General features: G+C 40.3%; 1 protein-coding gene across 4 annotated transcripts in view; it reads right to left on the bottom strand.

The window, feature by feature from the left end:
* SLIT2 (slit guidance ligand 2) overlaps positions 1-22565 on the bottom strand; it is a 360390-nt gene that overhangs the window by 66790 nt on the left and 271035 nt on the right. For 3 of the 4 annotated variants that reach the window (XM_056130354.1, XM_056130351.1, XM_056130352.1), the window contains exons 15-22: positions 22231-22254; positions 18608-18758; positions 14731-14805; positions 12789-12932; positions 9877-10020; positions 8312-8478; positions 7221-7353; positions 3753-3821 (exon numbers count right to left, since the gene is read on the bottom strand). In XM_056130354.1, coding sequence (XP_055986329.1) covers positions 3753-3821; positions 7221-7353; positions 8312-8478; positions 9877-10020; positions 12789-12932; positions 14731-14805; positions 18608-18758; positions 22231-22254 — 907 coding nt within the window. The remainder of the gene's footprint in view (positions 1-3752; positions 3822-7220; positions 7354-8311; positions 8479-9876; positions 10021-12788; positions 12933-14730; positions 14806-18607; positions 18759-22230; positions 22255-22565) is intronic. The other variant, XM_056130353.1, reaches the window with a different exon arrangement.

Here is a 22565-nt window from a genome sequence, read left to right as displayed (position 1 = left end):
ATCAGGTCTTACTCCTGAATTTGCACTCAGTTAATTCCCTGGCTGTGCTCAGGGATTGAACTGGTGTGGAAAGCAAAGTATCTTACTCTGTCATATTTCTCTGTCCCATGAAATTTAGGTGTTTTTTTTTAATTTTGGGACCAAAGGCTTCTTCCTGGCTCTTCTTTTTTTCTCTTTTTGAGTCACACCCGGTGATGCTCAGGTGTGAACACCTGGATTTACACTCAGGAATCACTCCTGGCAGTGCTTAGGGGACCATATGGGATGCTGGGAATTGAATGGGACAGCAGCGGGCAAGGCAAAAGTCCTACCCACTGTGCTATTGCTCTAGCCCTCTTCTTCTTCCTGACTCTGTGCTCAGTGATCATTCGTGGTGGGGTATGGGGCTCCTATGTTATGGGGAGGAAAGCCGGGCCAGTAGGGCACAAGGCAAGCACTTCACCCGCATGCCCTCTCTAAGCCCTTGAGATTTACACGTTTTATAACCAAAGCTAAATGACTATTTTTAAGACTTTTTTATTTTGGTTTATAAATTTTATTTGTGAATGCTATCTTATTCTTACATACACATCACTGTCACTGTCACTGTCCTCCATTGTTCATCGATTTGCTCGAGCGGGCCCAGTAACATCTCCATTTTGAGACTTGTTGTTATTGTGTTTGGCATATTGAATACATCACGGGTAGCTTGCCAACCTTTGCCGTGCAGGCGAGATACTCTCGGTAGCTTGGTAGGCTCTCTGAGAGGGGCGGAGGAATCGAACCCAGCTCGGCCGGGCTGGCTATGTGCAAGGCAAACACCCTACCACTGTGCCATCGCTCCAGCCAAACATACACATATATATTAATAATTATATACTATAGCATAGAAATGTGAAATATTGTGTATTGTTCATTCTGCAAAAACGTACTAAATATATACATACAAAAAAGAATCAACACATACTATGTATCAGATAGATGTGTATATATACAAATTCATTACTTCTTGGTAAGGTATTTTCAAAATATACAAACAAAAGGAATTTTAATTAATAAAAAAAAGATTCTGGGTCATGATTTATATTGAGTGATTTGAATTTATTTTACATGTTGTGTAATTTACATACACTGTATTCTTAAGTAAGTTATATGAGAAAATTGAAAATTCACAAAAGCTGAATATTACACATACTTTTATCAAAATCCAAATAAAGTACAAATAAAGTATAATGGAATCATAAAGGTTTTTTTTTTTTGCTTCTGGGGTCACACCCAGCGATGTGCAGGGGTTACTCTTGGCTCTGCACTCAGGAATTACTCCTGGAGGTGCTGAGGAGACCATATGGGATGTCGCGGATCAAACCCGGGTCGGCCTCATGCAAGGCAAACGCCGGACCCACTGTACTATTGCTCCGAAAAAGAAGGGAGGAAAGTTTTGATACTAACAAAAAGCTAATGAGAACTTCCTAAATAATCCACCTTCCTTTTTTTCCTTTTTAGCCACACCCAGTGATGCTAAGGGCTAACTCCTGGCTCTGAGCTCAGGGATCACTCCTGGTGATGCTCAGGAGACAATCTGGGGTACCTGGGAGCAAACCTGGTCAGTACAAGGCAAGCACCCTGCCCAATGTTCTATCACTCTGACCCCTGATAATTCACCTTCTTTACTGTTGAAGTACTAAACTTAACATTTAAAGATAAATGAATGTATGTGTGTGTCGTGTGTATATGGGCTGGAGCGATAGCACAGCGGTAGGGTATTTGCCTTGAGCGCAGCCAGTCTGGCCGAGCCGGGCTTGATTCCTCCGCTCCTTCTTGGAGAGCCCGGCAAGCTACCGAGAGTATCTCACCCGCACTGCAAAGCCTGGCAAGCTCCCCGTGACGTACTCGATATGCCAAACACAGTAACAACAAGTCTCACAATGGAGATGTTACTGGGCCCACTAGAGCAAATCGATGAACAATGGGAGGACAGTGACAGTGACAGTGAATGTATCTACATTAGCACAAGGTACACATAGCATAATGAGTCAGTAGTAACAAGCATCTCTAGATCTATCAATTCTCAGTTTTTACTTCCAGACTGGTTCTTAATAATCAAAGCTGTCAGACAAATTACTCAATCCTGAGCTGACCCTTTGGAAATCACATCAACTTAATGCTTTATTTAACAGAACAGTTATAATCACGTCTGCAGCTCTCAAGTAATTATAGGCAGAATAACACCCATTTTTTCAAAATTTAATCATTTTTCATTCAAGCCATCCAATATGTTTTATAAAAACTGATTTGATTTGTCTTTTCTTTTTCTTTTTCTTTTTTTTCTTGCTTTTTGGGTCACACCCAGCGATGCTCAGGGGTTATTCCTGGCTCTGCACTCAGGAATTATTCCTGGCGGTGCTTGGGGGACCATATGGGATGCCGGGGATTGAACCCAGGTCAGCTGCGTGCAAGGCAAACGCCCTACCAGCTGTGCTATCACTCCAGCCCCTGATTTGATTTTTCAATACTTAGAAAATAAAATTATCAACAGCATTTTTACCACCTTAACATACCTACAAGTCTATGTAGAGAAATGGGACCCATCTGAAATGAGTTGCTTGAATTCACTAATTAGGAATAAAAAAATTGTTATTCTAGAAACAGGCTGGAGCGATAGCACAGTGGGTAGGGCATTTGCCTTGCCCTGCAGTAGGGCATTCGCCTTGCAGTCAACCTGAGTTCGATTCCTCTGCCCGTCTCAGAGAGCCCGGCAAGCTACCGAACCCGCACACAGGGTTCGCTCCCTTTGTGATCACTCCTTGGGAACTTGCAAAGCTTGGCAAGCTTCCCGTGATGTACTCAATATGCAAAACACAGTAACAGGTCTCAGGATGGAGATGTTACTGGGTCCACTCGAGCAAATTGGTTAACAAAGGGAGGACAGTGCTACAGTGCGGTGCTATGTTCTAGCAACACTCCTAAGCCAGACATATTTATCCTAAAATCAGAAAAACTTATGTGCGCGTGTGAAGTAGTTTTATAAACTACCATAACATCAAGGCATCTCTAAAAATAAATTTATGTAAAGTAATACTGTATCTTTAAAAATTACACACAAAACGAGATCAAAATATTTGTATATTTAATATAGCCTTGAATTTATAAGTTAAAGACAGTAAAAATGTTCACTGATTTAAAAATGTTAATTTAGGAGATCAAATTAATCAGAAAATATTCACTGTTAGGTTCCTTTTTTTAATACTTATCATGGCAGCACTTTTGTCAAGTGGACTTAAATGCTGGACAGCTGATATGAATTTTATAAAATAATTAAATACTGACAGCTCGTTTATTGTTTTGTTATTATATATTCCACAAGAGAATCAAAGTTTCATATTTCAGTACAATTATTGCTCTCTACCAATTTTTTTTTACTTCAAGAATAAAGAACTGTTTTCCATTTTCATTTCCTTGGCTTGTCACGAAATAGTCCCTGTCCTTTACCACTAGAGGTATCTGATCCACTGCTTTTCCATAGTTCTCAGATACTTAGAGCGCATCCTATATGCACTGGGAACTGAGGGGGTTATTTTTCTAAGAGGCTCAATCGCCTGATGGATATTCAATGAAGACATAGTTAGTGATCCAGAACCACAATGAGCAAGAGAGATGCGACTAACTGTAAATGATTTATACTATCTGAAAGTCTCACTCACTCTTCTGTCCCTTGCAAACCTATCTTTATGAAACAGAAGGAGAAGGAAAAGATATAAAAAAAAATTACTCACATAAGAGTTAAATGCTTGTAATTTGAAAGTTCCTTGGGAACCAGTGTAAACTGGTTCCCATCCAGATACCTAAAAACAAACAAACAAACAAAAAAGAAATAATATTATTTTTTTGAAAAGTATATTAAGTATATACCTTTATATACTTGTTGTTACTGTGTTTGGCATTTTGAATATGTCACGGGTAGTTTGCCAGGCTTTGCTGTGAGGGTTTAGATACTCTTGGTAGCTTGCCGGGCTCTCCTGTTACAGGGCCCGCTCGAGCAAATCGATGAACAACGGTATATAAAAATTATATAAAATGCTATTTTTTTGAAAAGTGGCACATGGTGGAATAGTTGACATTTCAATCTTAGTCAAGCTAGCACCTAGCAATTTTTGTTTAAGGTGTCATTTTCTTAGCTAGCATCACCATTTAGGAGAGAAAAAAAAAACAACTCAATATTCTAATGCTGTGGAATTCATCTGAGGGTCACACAGGGTAAGTTACGAAACAGAGGAGAAGCAGGGTAAATTATGAAACAGAGGATTCCAGTTCTTGTGTATTTCCTGAAGCAAGGATAGATCCAATTTGGGTGTCATCAAAAAAATCAATCAATGAACTGTATTTTTACTAAGTAGCCAAGTCACTTGTATAGGTGAAGACTGTGAAATGTGCAGTCTTGCTCCTATGGGTGGGGACATTCTCCACTACCTTAACGTGTGTCATTGAATTTGGTAAATAAGAGTGCCTGGTGTTAAGGAGATACCTGGAACTTTGAATACAATTAAATCTAAGTTTAAAATACATTCCTGGTGTTTTACTACGGTATTCTTTTTCAATGATACGTTGGGGAGGTTTGTAGGACATTACCACATAGATCAAGAGCACAGATATGTAATGCAATAATCAAATGCTCACAGATAAGTAAAATTTACCTTTATAATTATAGCAAGCAACATAATAAAAAAATTAAATTGACTTTGGCATAACTGATAAGACTCAGCTCCCTACCCACAATGAAGAATGCTTAAAGTTTTATTCATGATGTTAAAAAAGTAAAAAAAGAACATGTTTCTTTCCAAATCTGCTCTTTTCCAGAAATTATAGTGAAATGTCTTTTAGAAATCCAGGCAATCTGGCTATGATCAAAAACTGCATACTGAGCATGTAGCCCCTTCTACCCCAGCAAATATTTCAAAATAGAAACAGTTTCATGAAAGAAACGCGTTACCAAAATGCGTAATAAAATATTTCATGGAGAGTGAGACGTAAGTTATGATTCCGTAAGCGTACTCAAACGTTATGACTTTCTGGAAAATAAGCATCAAGCTTATTTTTGTTCTGACACGAGAGGGCGCCAGAATCCGATACATTTTAACACTCCCCCTTTATTCCAGAGAATGTGCTAACAAGGAAGTTAAAGAGATCCAGAATTTATGGTATGGATGTTTATATGCAAAGCAATCTGACAAGGAAACTTGTGTGGAAATTATTTAAATAATTAGTACCATTTGTTTACAAATTCTTTAATAATTCAGTAGAATACAAGCATGGGATTTTTCTCATAGAAAAGGATCGTGCTGACTTGGGATAGTTCTAACAATCGCATGCCATGATTCTTAGATATCAAATTAGAGTTCACCAGACATAAGTTACTACCCTCCTTATCTTGGTAACAACTTTTAGTTAGAAAAAAAGTACTTTTAATAATTAATAGAAAAATAGCTTGAAAATTTGAGTAGCGATCAGAAGACAGAGGCAGCATGGGGACCAAGCCATTTCTCATATGCAAATTTGCAAGGAAATTAAAGAATGCTTTAAGTGAGTCAGTTCAAGTGAAGGAAGGGATTTAGTGGCAACGATGATGCAAAAATTAGGGTGAATGTTGTGTTCTGGGCCTCATGAGTGAGTCTCTTCAGGGACTCTAGGCTTCTCACCAGAACAATCCACAGGCATCACACTTTGTGACACCGAATGGAGGTCGAGCTTCCCAAATAAGCAGAATCAAAGCCAGAGTAAGCATTTCAGTTCCTCCACTACAGAGCCTGCTCAGTTAACAACTGTGACCAGCAGCAAAGGAAACAGAACGCTTTTCAGTCTCTCAACGTCAAGAACGAGCTTAACGTTCTACCTGCGCGAAAATCATTCTTCTTTTCCTCTAAGTGAGTTTCTCAATTAAGAACTAATCTAAGATTCACAGAACTCCACGTGATTTGAAAACAAGTCCTTTGAAAACCGAGAGGATCTTTTGAGCCCATTACCTATGTTCCATGTTGCTAAGAGTTTATCAGAGCTGCTCATTTTGAATGGCTGTACACGCATTACATTAGGACTTCAGTCATTTTCATACATGGATCCACACAGAAGAAATAAATAAAAGTGAAATGCTTATTTGATTTTATGTCAAGTGTTTGGTATCCTAGTGTACTGAAAATAGGAATATTATAAGAGGGTTCTTTGACTTGCATTTCCTCCTCATCTATAGTAAGAAGCATCTAATGGAAGGTGGGAAGGGCTAATACCTAGGATTTTATATTATAATGTAATTTGGGTCTCAATTATGACACTCTTAGGGAAAACATGTCCCATTCCTCTACCTTTGGACTGGACTCTGGCCCAAGTCCAAATGATAGTGGCTCGGTTAAAAGATCATTCTCATTTCTTCCACACCCCAATCTATGTATTGACTTCATGTGGTGACACAGTCTCCCAAGAGGCAAAATGGTGAAGAAAAATCAGCCATCAGAAATAGCCCAGACGTGGAAAGTGATCTAAAAGACCCATTTTCAAGACTACATTTGAGGGGACATTAATCATATAATATACTCCATGACGGCAGGGCTACAAGAGACAAATAATTATGGGAATTAGTGTCTATTTTATTAACATTCTTTCTTAGAGGTTCAGAGTATACCATATGATACAAAAGACACTAAGAAATCTGAGAGTGGAGGATGAAGAGGAGAAGGAGAAGGAGAAGAAGAGGAGGAGGAAAAGGAGAGAAGGATAAGAGGAGGAGGAGGAAAAGAAGAGAAGGAAACGAAGAGAAGGAGGAGGAGAAGAAGGAGGAAGAGAAGAACAAGAGGAGGAAGAGGAGGAAAAGAAGAAGCGGAAGAGGATGAGGAGGTTAAGAAGAGGAGAAGGTAGAAGAGGAAGAGAATGAGAAAGAGGAGGAGGAGGAAAAGAGGAGGACAAGGAAAGAAGGAGAAGGAAGCGAAGAAAGAAGAAAAAGGTAGGTAGGAAGGAAGGAAGGAAGGAAGGAAGGAAGGAAGGAAGGAAGGAAGGAAGGAAGGAAGGAAGGAAGGAAAACCATCAGCTCTCTCAAGAGTATCCCAACTAACTTTTACATATTAAGGGTTTTATATGATACGAATGAAGGCTCATAGAGTTTAATTTGTAAACAGGATTCTGAAGATTTTTGTTCCCTCTCCATTTTCCTTGGTGTGTGAAGTATTGTTAAGGAATGTCAGCTGAGCTGTACTTACAATTCGGTGACATCTCTTGGGATGCCTTTGGGCAAGGCCTTGAGGCCCTTGTTGCTACACCGCACCACGGTGTCCAGGCACGCACACTCCGCAGGGCAGCGGGACAGAGGGGAGCAGCTATTGTCATCGTTTCCTAGATTGCCAAAGGAGAGACAGGAAGATGGAGATGCATGGCTCTGAAGATGCCAGGGAGGATGGGCTGGCTTTAAATTAATGTAACAAATACGAGAGTTTGGACTATAGATTACTTGCTTTACTTGTTTACAAATCAGACACCATATGTTCTGCTCTGCATTGTTTTCAGGTTGCCTGTGGCAGAATTTCAGATTATAATTCACAATTTTTATTATCACCACAAGTATACGAGTGATTTTCTGTGCTCAGTTATTTATAAGAATTATACTGAATTATGAGAGTATTGTAAGGAGACAAAGTTGAAGAGCTATAAAGGGACAGTCTGATTAGAAATTGTTTCCTAAAAATAGACAACTCAAATGAGCTCTTCACTCCCTGACAATAGTGAGAGAACCTACTGTGCTGCTGGGAATCAAAGATGACACAGAGAGCCTGAGGAAGGAAAAACAAGTATTTGTATTGACAAACTCGAATTTCTTTCTGATTCTTGATGCTCCCTTAGGACAATGGTGGTACCGATGGGACAGGCATGGAGCAGAGATGCTTCCTGATTTTTGTCTCCTCAAGAAGGATTTCATGAAGAGACTCACAAATAAATCTCAGAAAGAGCAATACACCGCAGAGATGCCTCCACATGCCAAAGTCACTATTCAGTAAAAAATTTTACTCTAGCTGTATCAGCTTATTTCAAACTCTCCCATGCTGCACGCAGGCCAGGACTCTGCCACGTACACCAGGCGACCAATGTCTGACCAAGGTTTTATTTATTTTTTTGCTTTTTGGATCACACCCGGGGATGCACAGGGGTGACTCCTGGCTCTGCACTCAGGAATTACTCCTGGTGGTGCTTGGGGGACCATACGGGATGCTGGAAATCGAATTCGGGTCAGCCTCGTGCAAGGCAAATGGTCTACCTGCTGTGCTATTGCTCCAGCCCCTGACCAAGGTTTTCTTACCATCATCACAAGTGAAGTCCTGGATGGCAACATCCTGGATGGGAATTTCTTTAAGGAAATAGGGCTTCTGACAGCGAGGGTTTCCCGTTACAATTCGTTTCTTCCGGAGCCACTCTCCCAACCAGGCCAGGTAGCAGTTACAGTTAAAAGGATTAGCCAAGAGGTTTCTGAGTTGCACATGGGAAAAAATTACAAGGTTGGCCTTAGGGTTTCACTCTGTTCTCAAGATCCCACGCCACCATCTTTCCACGCAATTGCTTTCCAAACGATTCTTCCTTCTTCGTATTCCCTATCCATTTTTAACGCAATGTCTGGGATGCAAATCCTGTTGAACCTATTTGTTTGGAACTTAATATATACTACTACCACTTTCGTATATAAGTTCTTTAAATAACTGCATGCAAAAAATAAAGTGAAGGCAGCAATTTGGGGTTTAAGCAGTGGATCTGATAGATATCTCATTTAGAGATAATTTAAACTTGTCAGAGATCCCACTGGCTGTCAAACTTTCCTACACTGATAATGCAGTAATTTAATATAAAGATGAAGGCTGATTACCTTATATTATTGAGTTTAACCTGACAACAGCTATTTCATTAATTTGTCATTTCAAGATTTCCATCTCTTATTTGCTCAAGAGAATAGGTTTCCCATCTAAACTGACAGCCAAGTTGATTAAATGCCAGTTATAAAAATGAATTTACTTCTACAAATCTCAATACTTTTGGCATCTCACTACTTCAGCACAAACCTATTGACAATCCCATTATTTATAAACATGCCATCTTTAATAAGCACAAATTAGTCACTCGATGTAAAATGTCACATTTTATGTGCAAAGAGGATTAAGTACTTTACAGATGGATGGGTGCTTCTTTAATGATTTCTTTAGTGATTTGAGTCATGTAGAACATGGTTATTTTTTTTCTTCCTAACTCCCTTTTGAGTTTAGATTAGTACATTTCACTGTTGCCATTACCAGGAACCCCTATCAGTTATAAGATTTATAATTCCAAAGGCTGTTTCTAGACACTTACATACTGAAGGCCTGAAAATCATTGTTTGGAGATTTTTCTTTTTTGTGGGGAAAGGAAGGATGACATTTGGGTTCTATTTATAGACTCACAGATATTCCTTATTCCCAGACTGAATACCTAAAACATTCTCTTAGACAGGCTCAATCTATTTCTCCAGCACTTTCCTAGCTTTATACTAAATGGCCTCTGGTGACCAGCCCATGCTATGGGCCTGGTCATCCTAATGTACTTCGTGTCACTGAGAATGCTCCTTTGGAGTCCAATTGGTTGGGAATTGCCCTATCAACTCTGTTTTATGATACTCACACTGAAGACTCCAATGTGAGAACACAGCGGAAAGCCGATCATATTTTTTAGAACAATGGAACGAATTTTAACAGAAGCAAATCTGCCTTTTTGTGACGCCCAAATTCCCCATCTCATTTTTATGAAAAACATAATAATGTATTAACTCGCTATTAATAAAAATCATAGCTATCACATATGGGATCAAGCCCCGTGCATATGAAGGGGATTTTTCATACTTACAGAGTAGATAGAGAATGAAGAGTATCGAACGCCCCTGGTGCAATTGTAGTAATTTGATTATCGTACAGAGAGAGCAAACGCACAGAACTGAGGCCTATGAAACTGTCATTCCCGACACAGCTTATGCGATTACTTCTCAACATCCTGAGGGGAAAAAGAGAACACGATCAGGGAGATAAAGCATTAGGCAAGAAACTCAGCTGCCTATCCCAGGACCGAAATAACCTCTCTTCACAAATGAGTCACACTCATTACTGTTTTCTGGGTGGTTACTCATCATTACAGTGGCTACAGGTATGTGCTGAGAAATCTCTGCAGGCAGAAATTCGTGGAGTTTCGCTAATGACCCTCTGTTACAAAAATCAAGGCGAATCTCCCCAAGGACTAAAACCCCCTGTGATGACAGTGGACTGCTTGCTGTAGATACTGTGATCATGTTTGCGTGATTACACTGGGTCCTAATTCGTGAAGAGCAAAGACCTGGATTTGTGGATGGTTGGCAGCATTGCAGATAAGGGTGAGCAAAAAGAAGGAAAGAATCATGAGTGAGGCAGGAAAGCAGCCACAGTCATGGCAGATGAATAACGGTCTTTAAGGGACATCCATGCTAAGTCAACATCAGTCCAGGCTGGAGGCTGGAGGGTACCTGACTGAGTACCAAGCCCGCAGTAACTGTGTTATCTCTGATTCACAGTGTATTGCTTTTAGTTGAGAACTTTAAAAGTAGCTTCTTGTTGAACAGGAACTTTTGTTCACAGTGAAGCTTAAAGGGGCTTCTCTTAACAAAATTCTGACCACGTTTTTCAGACTTTGCCCTCATTTGGATGGACATTTTCTGTCATTTCCTCATAGTGGATCCTGTTCTCAATTCCTGCCTATTTATTTAGAGTGTCTGGAAGAGGAGTACACAGAGCTTCTAAATCTGCCATATAAAAATAAACAGTTGCCTTTACAGAAGAATTTGTAGAATTTCCCAATGTTCTAAATTTTCCTTAAAATTTCCAGGCAGGGTGGACAACCCCGGCTTCTGGTAGACAACGAAAGGATATAAAAAGGTGTTGCAGGGGCTGGAGCAATAGCACAGCAGGTTGAGTGTTTGCCTTGCAAGCAGTCGACCCAGGTTCGATTTCCAGCATCCCATATGGTCCCCCGAGCACCGCCAGGAGTGATTCCTGAGTGCATGAGCCAGGAGTAACCCCTGTGAAATGCTGGGTGTGACCCAAAAAGCCAAAAAAAAGTGTTGCAAAGAAATTAAACACAGATTGCACTTCCAATGCTACAATGCTCGGGGGTAATTAAGAGCTGCCCCTTGTGCATTCTGCTAAATGAGTGATGAGAAGAAAGGGGGTGTCTCTTCAGGCAGGCAGCCCTGAGCTCAGGAGGCAGATACGCAGGACCCCGCGTCTCTCTGAGCCCGGCCCTTTGCACCACTGCTGTCAGACAGAGGTTCTCTGTGGGATGAGACCGGAGGGTGTTACCCCCATGACACCCTCGGCCAAGGAACCTATGTGACCAGCTGCCTCGACGACAGAGCACACTGTGATGTCGCAGGCATCTGTGCGCAGCCCTGGCACGAAAGGACTTTGGGCAAAAGTGAGGTTTGGGATTCTCACCAGCACAATCACTAAGGGCTGCTTCGTGGCTATAACAAAGTCTTTTAAATCTTGCAAAGGGTTCAGATTCTGTTTTTGCTGTTGCTTTTGGGTATCTCTTCCAACTTATCAATTTATTGAAAAAAACTGTTCACTATTAGGTTTCAGTTGTAGTATTCCAACACCCATCCCTCCAATAGTGTAATTTCCCAGCACCCGTGTCCCTCCCATCATCCCACTCCCCCACCCTCCCTCTATGGCAGGCACTTTCCTTCTCTCTCTCTCTCTCTCTCTCTCTCTCTCTCTCTCTCTCTCTCTCCTTTTTGGCATTATCTCTTCCAACTTTGAAGCCATACACTGCATCCCCCATGACAATATACTTTAGAAAGAATTCAATCTGCACACACCCTCTGTAGGACTGCCAAGGACCGTAAGTGCTTCTCTCCCCTTCAATCAATCTACATCTCTCAAGACCATTTTAGAAAACAGGATTTCTGTTTTCTCACCTCCCTACCTATCACACACTAGGAACCCTCTTCCCATGTTTTCAAGGAAAGAGTGATATTTATCAGCCAATATCCGTTTCTCTAAGTCTGGGCAGGAGGAAGGGGAGAGACAAAGGCAGTCCTTTGATATGATGTTGGGGTTATTCTTAGGGACCGGAGTAGTCTCTGAGGTTAGTGATTTGGGGTTAAGAGGAAATATCAGAAGGAGGTGTTTGAGAAAAAGCAACTATAAGTCATTGTGAGGCAGAAAAAGGTCTTATGTATGAATGCAGAGGAACAGTGATGACTGCTTCATTGAAAAGTTCACACCCCTCCAGATGGGAGAGTTGTGCTGAAAGTAGATAAAACACCAAACGTGATAGCTCTCAGTATCTGTGTTGCAAACCATAATGGCCCGAAGTAGAGAGAGAGTATGGGGGAAATTGTCTGCCATAGGGGCAGGGGGAGGGATGAGATGGGGGGTGGATACTGGGGACATTGGTGGTGGAAAATGTGCACTGGTGGAGGGATGGGTATTCAATCATTGCATGACTGAAACTCAAACAGGAAAGGTTTGTAACTGTATCTCAAGATGATTCAATTAAAAAAAAGAAGAAAAAAGAAAAGTCCACAGCCAGGAGAAACCCATCTCTGTAAGCAGTGAATTGAAGTCAGAAGGCTGGAGCAAGGGCCATTGACTGTCTGCATGAGAGAAGAGACAGAGAGAAGTGGGGGAAGGGAGGAAAATGTGAGGGATCTACCATTCACAGATAATGAGGAACAACGATTCAAAGTCCTGTGGGGAAAGTATGTCAAGTCAATAAAAATCACTCACAAAGTTTTGAGACTTTCCAATCCCTTGAACATTTTATGCTGAACGTTCTCCAAACGATTGCTTGTGAGGAGAATTTCATTTACACCAGATGCTCCTTCAAAGGCTCCCTCTTCAATGTCTGTGATCTTATTGTTGCTAAAGTTTCTAAATAAAACAAAATTGGTTGAAACAAAGACTTCTAGATAATGTCTTTGTAATGATGAGGCAATTCAGACAACACATCTCCTGAACACGTTCTTCCACCATCCCCACACTCTTCTCTGCATGGGTTCTGAGGGTCTGAAAAGACACTGTTTCCATATGGCATCAAACCAAACTGATAAAGAATATCGAGGGGGAAAATTCCAGACAGAACCATACCAAAATCATCAATCTGCAAGAGTCCCATAAACCAACACTGCCAATGGTACAAATGAAATTGTAAAACTTTATGCCCACCACAAAATTTGATAAGAGACTTTGAAATGAAATGTTCTTGGATAAAATCATCAAGTGAATTAGGAAAGCATTTGGGTACAGAAAAGGATCGACTAAAAGTGTGATGTCACTCAATCATTGTGCGACTAAAACTCAAACATGTGAGTTTGACATAAAAATGTGACTTCAATAGGAATTTCTTCCCAGGTCAATTGCACCAAATTCATCACGATTCCCCAAACAACCAACTTAATGATCAGAATTTTTGCATAACACAATGTTTGTAGAGAGGTCTAGGATATTCCACGGAGGCAATGTCTTTCTAATGATCTTTCTTCGACTCACTCCTCACTCCAAGCAAAGAATGCCCTACCACAAGTTTCTTTTCTTCTTGGCTTTTTAGTTTGTATATTTTGGCCACATCTGACAGCTGCTCAGGTCTCACTCCTGGTGATGCTTGCAGGAGTCATGGAGTCATGATTGAATCCCAGTCTCCATCGAGCGATGCAGTCATGCAGCCCTTTGTACTACCCCTCAGTCTTTAGCAATGATTATTTGGGGTACCGTTTTATTCCTCTGTTGCAGCTATGTAGGGGGGTTTCTCAGTAAAGATGAAAATGTTAATTCAAAGGCATCATTAGCCCCCCAAAGGGACTGACAGTATTCATGAAAAAGCAGCACAATAAGAAATGAGAGGTTCTTTGGGAGGAAGAGTTACATGGGGTCAAAAGCTACTGACAGAGAACCATTTCGGGCTGTGCTGCCTCCTACAGTGTTTGAAACCACGTTGGTTTCCGGGTAAAAGGAAGGAAATGATGGAGCAATGAGGATCCTTCTCTTGCTTCCATCTAAGTGAAGGGAGCTCCAGTGAGCTCCGCCTTTGGTCTCTGTCCTATTTCTCTCTCTGTCTCTCTGTCTCTCTCTGACTCTCTCTCCGTCTCTCTCTCTGTCTCTGTCTCTCTCTCTCTTTGCCTTTCATGGCACAATATTGTCAATGCTGTTAAAACTGCTGAACTTATAAACTTATTTTAAAATACGAGCGTGGACCTGCAATAGCACAGATGTGCTACCAAACCAGTTTACTAATCATTAATTTGGGTTATCTTCTAATGAAAGTTTAATGAAGCAAAAAGTCAAATAGTTGGCATGAACACGCTGAAAGAGAAATCGCAGCATGGTTTGGGGAATAGTAAAGGAAGTTACAAAACATTACTGAACCCATCTCTAATGTGCTTAGACTGCGGGATTCCTGCTGTGGCCACATCACAGACCAGCTGTCAGAGGGAAAGTAACTCTGCAATGAAAATGGGGTTGGCATCATTTGAGTCTATAGAAAAGATTCAATCGCTCAGGTTCCTCGCAGATGAGCCTGAATTCCTGCTCCCAGGTAGTCCTGGTCTGTAAATGTCTCCGCAGTGTTGCTATTTTCCAATTTCCAAAGAAATCTAAACAAAACTGCAAAGCGTTGGGAAAAACACAACAGAAAATTAGGGGAATGTAAAACGATGGCTAGTGCACGGCTTACATTTTACGTAACTGAGGAAGTTTCTTGAAGATTCCTGTGGCTTCCAACACGGTGAATTCATTATTATTCAGACGCCTAGGGGAGAGAAATAACAGAAAAGTTTTATCACCAAAAGCCAGGTAGGGACTGAATTTTACTTCTCACAGAGATGAAGAAAATATAGGAATGCAGCACCAGACTTGTGGATAATTTTTTTCCATTTAGCTCCAACTTTAATGACAAAATATATTTAGATGTATGTAGCAAAGGATGCTGAAAAATTGAAATCAGTCTCTTTTATTATTCCAGAAGTCTCTCAACTCCCCGCCCCCATTATTGACCTGCTTCTAAGAAGAAATTAGGATCACCTTTTCTTAATCAACTGCTCTCTGCATTGCTTTCATTGTGCATTTACTGATAGGGCAAGAGAGATGCTTTGCAGGAAGATGACACTCTCTTGATATCTCTGGTACCACATAGTTCTGGAGGCCCCCAGAACTGCTAAAACTAGGTAATGCCCAGTAGCACAGGGCCCAGGCAGCACAGTTATCTTCAGACATGTGCACTGAACCACTGGATTGGGTGCCAGACTTACTCATGGGGCCCCCAGTCTAGATCTGGGAGCCCCCCACATGCAGGCAGAGTCTATTGTAACCCAATCTCAATGCTTCAATGTCACTTCTTTAAGGCATTCAAACAGTTCACTCACAACCCTGGGCAGTCACCAGCGCTGTCTGATTTCAACTGATGCATTGGCCAAAAGCGAAGCATCATTCTCGTCAGCAGTCTCTTCTTATTTTCTGCCCCTGATTTCCTAAACTCTTCAATCCCAACCGTGCTGTGTGTCTCCATAAATTTTCCCTTTTCAAACTTTACATCTCCATGGAATACACAACAGAATGTGGTGTCTGGATTTTTCCAACATGTATGAATAATGTTTAGAGATGATCGGTTGCTTCATTCTGTTTGCACCTGAGTAACATTCCACTGTATGAACATCTCACCTTATGTTTATCAATTTATTATTAGATGAATATCTGGGCTGCTTCTACTACTTGGTTTTTGGGAAAAAATGCTGCTAAAAACATGGGTGTACAGTTCTGTGTGTCTTCTAGATATGCACAGGGACATAAAACTTTTAGGTTCACATGGCAAATCTATGCTTAATTGATTCAGCAATCGCCAAAATTTTCCAAAGGATAGGGACATATTACAGTACATCTGGCAACATGGAAGTTCCTTATTTCTCTCATCTGTGATTGTGTTATTACTGTGTCTGGCATATCGAATACTCTCGGTAGCTTGCCGGGCTCTCCGAGAGGGGCGGAGGAATCGAACTCGGGACGGCCATGTTGGCCGCTTGTAAGGCGAACGCCCTACCCGCTGTGCTACTCAGGGGTCATACCCAGAAAAGCAGGGGATGGGGCGGGACCTGTGTGCACTCCTCGAAGTCCAGGAGGATGATACGGTCCAGTAATGATAGGAAACACCAGGGTGACACCTATGTGTGTGTGTGTGTGTGTGTGTGTGTGTGTGTGTGTGTGTGTGTGTAGGGGAGGGTGGGGGTATATTATTTTGCTGGGGACTGAATTAGATACCATGTACTTTAATACTTGAGCTATCTACTAGATCCCTGATGTGTGTGTGTGTGTGTGTGTGTGTCTGTCTGTCTGTCTGTCTGTCTGTCTTCCATTTTTGTGATCATTCTTATCGGCGAGAACCTAAGCTTGGCTTTGATCCCAATTTCCTTACCACTTAATGACACTAATAATTTACCCCCACCCCTGCTTAGGGGCTGCAGAGTGGAAGCCCACCCAGCTTACTCCTGTCTCAGTGCTCAGAGCATACTCCTGGCTCTGTGTTCAGGGATCACTCCTAGCAGTGATCAAGAGACCTTACATGATGTTGGGGGTTGGGCATATGTTGGCCGCATGCAAGGCAAGCATCTTACTATTGTACTATATTTATGGCCAACAATTTTTTCCATGTATTTATTGTCATTTGTTTCTCTTCCTCGATTAACTGCTTGTACAGATATCTTTATTAAAAAGGCCCTCCCGTTGATCGTCGATTTGCTCGGGCGGGCCCAGTAACGTCTCCATTGGAGACTTTGTTGTTACTGTGTCTGGCATATCGAATACTCTCGGTAGCTTGCCGGGCTCTCCGAGAGGGGCGGAGGAATCGAACTCGGGTCGGCCATGTTGGCCGCGTGTAAGGCGAACGCCCTACCCGCTGTGCTATCGCTCCATAACATTTTTATTGTTGAGTTTTAAGAGTGACTTGTAAATCATCAACATAAATGACTTACCATTATATAAAATGTGATTATTTTCTTTCCTGTCTCAAATTTTAAATGCAGAATTAAAAAAAACTCTTAATTTCTTAAGACACCCACAGATGCTTTGCTGAAGAATAAATTAGACGATAGCCTCTAATACAATGCCAGACGAACAAATAAAGACTATTTAAGGCCTTATCACTATTGAAGATATAATTTGAGTTGTGGTTAGTCATGCTATGGAAAGAAGCACCACTGACTTCAAGAGTAAGCAGAGTCCTGTGCTGTTAATGCACAGTCTCCTTGACTTCTATTAGCCCTGACGCCATGAACTAGGTGGTGAACTAGCAGGAATTAAAAAATAAATTACCCTAAATCCCAAGTAGTGACTTCTGTCAACTCCTTGAAAACATTTCATCATTTCTAATTATTCTAATTCCTTCAAATTCATTAAGTAACAGACATGAGCAGAGGCGCTGTGGGAGATGAACTATAAAAATCACAGTTGCAATCAGAAAGGGGCTATCGCTGAGCTGAAGACAAAAGGATGATGCATGCACAAAAAGACAACCCATTTTTGAAGCCATTAATGGCGAAGACCAGATGCTGCCCTCTAAGAACATTTCTGAGATGTTCAGAAAATGACGAGATTTCACTGGGATCTTCTTGAATTTTCAGAACAACTTCTTTTACAAAGTCAGTAAAACATACACGAGCACAGAATCTGTACAGATTTGACAAAACATATTTTAGCACCCTGTGCGTGCCAGCTCCTAGACTTAGGGTCAAAATATCAACCACATTATACCTTTCAGATTTTTTTTTCTGTTTTGCTATCTACTGAACAGGCGGGAAAAAAAAAAGACAAAACCAACAACTATACTTTGTTCTTTAAAATTTGAAAATGACCAAATATGACTACCTGTGATTCAATGTGATTCAATGATAACATCTAGGCATTAAAAAGTAATAAAAATAAAATAAAATAAAATGGGACTTTGGGATTAGAGCAATATTATAGGAGGTAAAACACTCGCCTTGAATGTGGCAAACCCAGGTTCGATCCCTGTACTCCGTCCTTTCCCCCAAGCCCAGAGAGGAGTGATGCTTGCCATTCATTATTAAAGTTTATGCTGGAGCGACAGCACAGCAGTAGGGCGTTTGCCTTGCACGCAGCCAACATGGCCGACTCGAGTTCAATTTCTCTGCCTCTCTCGGAGAGCCTGGCAAGCTACCGCACAGCAGAGCCTGGCAAACTACCCGTGACGTATTCAATATGCCAATCAGAGTAACAACAAGTCTCACGATGGAGATGTTACTGGGCCCGCTCGAGCAAATCGATGAACAATGGGAGGACCATGACCGTAACTTAAAACTTAAAACAGTTTTCAAAGGGGACTTTTTTAATAGTTTTAAATTACAGATTTTCTAGCAGCTTTGCCAGACACGAAGGCCATATATGTTGAGAGCCCTGATTATTTTCATTCAAAGACACATTAATATCCATGTATTCGTCGGACGCCATGTCATCCTTGAGAATTCAGTGAAAGACAAGAGTCCCAATATTGGACGCTTTAGTTCCCTGCCTCTGGGTGGGGCCTTTTTGGGGGATGGACTTACAGCTCTGCAGTGTACTGGGGAACGTGGTCTGGGATTTTGGTGAGTTTCTGGTTGGAGCAGTCCACAGTGGTGCCTTCACAGCGGCACTTCTCAGGACAAGCCAGATCGGCGAAGCAGTCCCCACTTAATTTGGATCGATAATCTTCTGTACCTATTGAGGGTTCAAGCCAAAAGGAGAGATTGAGTTCAAAGATTTGAATATTTCTTCATTTGCAGGAAGAAAAAAAAAGCAAGATAACTATAGATTATGCAGCAGGGAGACAACTTGAGGGGAATTTTGGTCAATGGATGTCAAGAGAGGGTTAAAACAAGGGCTTGGAATTTGCTGGAAAAAAAGAGTAACCAGATTCACAGGACAGGAAAACATTAATAGAGTTGAGCTTTTCACAGCTGTACTTTCTGCTGATCCAGTGATGAGCCATTCTAGTCTATTCGACAGCTAATCACACAATGGCCATTCATTATTAAAGTTTATGTTTTTTTTTCTGAGTCAAGAATTTAAAAAGGATTGGGTAATAAACATATACCTAGAAGTTCTTTTAAAATCAGGGCTTTCAAGGCAAAAATAAATGTACTCAGGTTTTAAAATTTTCCATGGTCTCTTATTATTCTCTCCCTCTCACATAATCTTCAGAAATGCCTACCAAAAGCCCTCTTTTTTTTCATTTGGATTTTATAAAAAAGAGACAAGTCAATCCTGATTTAAGCCTCAGCAGCTTGTCATGCTGTAGAAAGCTGCGTGACGTTCCATGGTGCTTGACGGAACCATGTTTTACTCATACCTGGCAACCACATGGTTAGATCAAGCACAACAGAAAATCTCGCTCCATAATCACTACACCATCCACTAGCTCAAGGGGAAGACCAAGAGGGAAGATGAAGGGAAGCAGAAGAAAAGCTACAGAGGTTCTGGAAACGTAATACTGTTTACATGACATGCATTCTCCCCGCAGAATGTTTATGGCCATAGTAAGAGTATTACTACCGAAGAGTTCCTGGAAACACAAAGAAGGGGCTATACTGAACGATGCGTCCACCGTTCCTCTGAGCTGCAGGATGGAAACAACAGCGACAGGAACAACATCCGGGAAGAAGTTGAAGGTGAGCTACAAGGACAACAGAGAAGCTCAAGAGATCTGTGGGTTCTTCTTGGAGGAGAAAAAAAAATCAAGGCGCAAAAGACCAAGACTAGAAGAAGGGACATCGGGGTTGAGAGGGGGACGACATGTTTGAGATCAGACACTTTTACTTACAGCCCAAATGATGGATTCCTGCAAAAGTAAAGATCACCAAGAAGAGAAAGACAGAGTAATCCCTATTCAGATTCATACACACACATAACAAACTAAGATCGCTTTCTTCGTTCCTTAATGCGGCAATTAGAGGCAAACAGTCTGCTATGACAGGGATTGTCATGCTTTGTAAATATTTATAATAATTCTCTGAAGCGCAGCAGTCTTACAAGGAAAGCCATAGCATACAAGATGCATAGCACAAATTACGTTCTTGTCGATTCCTCTAAAAGATGAACTCCCTCTGCAAGATAGATTTTCTATTGAGTTATCACTGTAATATCTAGAATGTCATAAGAATGTTGATAGGAAAGTCAACATGTAAAATTAAGTGCAGAACAAATCATGGCGATAGTCAAGGACTGTCATTAGCACACTTGGATTAATCCGTGGGTTATGGTTTACATGCTATTTAATGACTTTTTTAACTTGTAAATAATGTCACTTTGTGGAAACGGAATCAAAATCTCTTCAGAGTTCGGCCAAGTTAAGTCAGTTCATTACATCTGGCACTTAATGCATAGCACTTTTTTGAGCACTGGCTGCACTGTGGCTTAAGCTATGGTTTTAAAAATAAAATGACTAATATCTTATATTTGAAATGACCTGCACTTGAATGCAATGATGACAATGCTTATTTTATGGTTGTCCTTTAGGCAGGTTCAAATTTTAATTAGAATCTTGAAAAATCTGAGGAAGCCCAAATAATTCTTCTGAGTTCTGCCTTCCGTTGTTTTATTTATATTTCAAAATAACTATTGCTTTAAATAATACAGATGAAGATATCAGAACCGAACAGTTAAGCCTTGGTGTCTGACCTACAATTTATTTTCCAAAACCTATTTGGCTGTTGTCAATAAGAATGCAAATGTGTGCCAGAATTTATGAAATAAAGCCTCTATTTCTGTTCTTTGTTTGGTCAACTGGAAAATTTAATTATCTAGGTTATTAATAAGGTAAATTTAAATGTGATAGATTGAATGAGTTGGTAACTTTTATTAACTGCTGTAATTTTGAGACTTAAGTCATATTAATGTTTCATCCAATAATTGATCTGGTGTTGCACATATTTTTTTTTCTAAATAAGTCATAGTAATCAGATATTGCTCTGTTTAATATATGGTTAAGGGTGATGAATTTTAAAAACTGTCAGAAAAGGTCAATCGACTGTTTTTTTTTTCAACAAGTTACATCTTATGCAGTCAGTGAAATAGGTCTACTACTATTGATCAGCCAAGCTTAAAATAAGTAATAAAACAAAATCTGTTAAACTGCTAAAATTATTTAGATTAGAATTCAGTCCTGGCAAGCAACACATCTCCTTAACAGAGACCCAACCAGATCTCTTCTTTGTCATTTTGTCCACTAACATTATAAAAGTACATTTTATTTTTAATTTTTTTAAAAGTACATTTTGAAAACAGCTGTTAAAATACATTATAGTCTAGAATATATCCAGGGGCAAATACTTTTTAAAAACAAACAAGGCAGAAGGCATTTTTACATAATTGGCAGGCAAAGAAAAAATCAGAAACATATGTCAAAGAGCTAGTTCTAGAATCATCAGTTTGTTAGCGTTAAGCTTGTGGTAGTCGGACTCTCAACTACCCTTCAAGGGAGTATATCATTCTTTTGCTTAAATTACCCAAGATACTAGTGCCCATGAAATTCTGATGATTTCCAATGGTGTCAATGTTCTTTTTTGCGGCGTTGGATTGTGAGTCCAGGAATGCAGACTTAAAGGCACCAAGCACTACCACCATTGAATCAGCAGGACGCTACTATAATTATTTTTGCAAAAAGGAAACAAAGTAAGTCCCAGAATATAAAACAAAATACTTTCTAATAGAAAAATCCAACTAAAAAGGAGGTGCTTGAAACGCACGTGTACAGGAGTGAACTGATGCCACGCAGAACTAGCCATTTGACAACAGAAAATTCTCTGTCTTTAAAACCAGCTCAATAAGCTCTATTTTAAAAACAGGTTGAAAAGTCAGATATACAACTCCAGGAGAGAGAAATATTTAAGTAGAAATCCATAATTCAAACATTTTAGTTACTGTGAGAAAGTTCAGAAAATGTGCCAAAATCAGGAAGGGAGAGAGAGAGAGAGAGAGATGTAGGAGCTTGATAACATCGATACTCAACATCAGAAGCTGCATGCAAAGGTCAGGTTTTCAGGAAAGAGCTATAAGTGATCTACGCAGAAGTAAATATAGCTACAGAATCCCCACTGTACTTTCAAAGGCATGCATATCAAAGATTTAGAAGCTATTTTATAAGGTGAGGAAAGGGTGTCTGCAGTTAGTCCTACTACCGAGCACAACCTACCTGGAATGAAATACTGCTCTTTAGCTAAATAAAAAAAGAGAAAAAAATAGAAGATGCACCTGAATGTCAGCAAGCAGAGATATGAGTTATATTAGATTCAGAATGGACTAACGTTACTACAGATAAATGAAAATGTATACTGATATATAATTACATTCACAACAGTGAAGGAAGTATAATACTGCACAGTGAGTAGTAAATACAGAGCCACGGACAATAAACGGTTTTTTTTTGACATGAGCTCTTTAGTATGTATTCACTGCCGAGTGTGAAATACGTCTGAAGCAGTTAGGTCTAATTCTACCCAAAATATATAAAATACATTTCACTATAAA

Source organism: Sorex fumeus, unplaced genomic scaffold (assembly GCF_029834395.1).
Source record: "Sorex fumeus unplaced genomic scaffold, SorFum_2.1 ptg000077l, whole genome shotgun sequence".
Taxonomy (NCBI): domain Eukaryota; kingdom Metazoa; phylum Chordata; class Mammalia; order Eulipotyphla; family Soricidae; genus Sorex; species Sorex fumeus.
The sequence above is the reverse complement of the archived record's forward strand: the minus strand, read 5'-3'. Positions and strand labels throughout refer to the sequence as shown.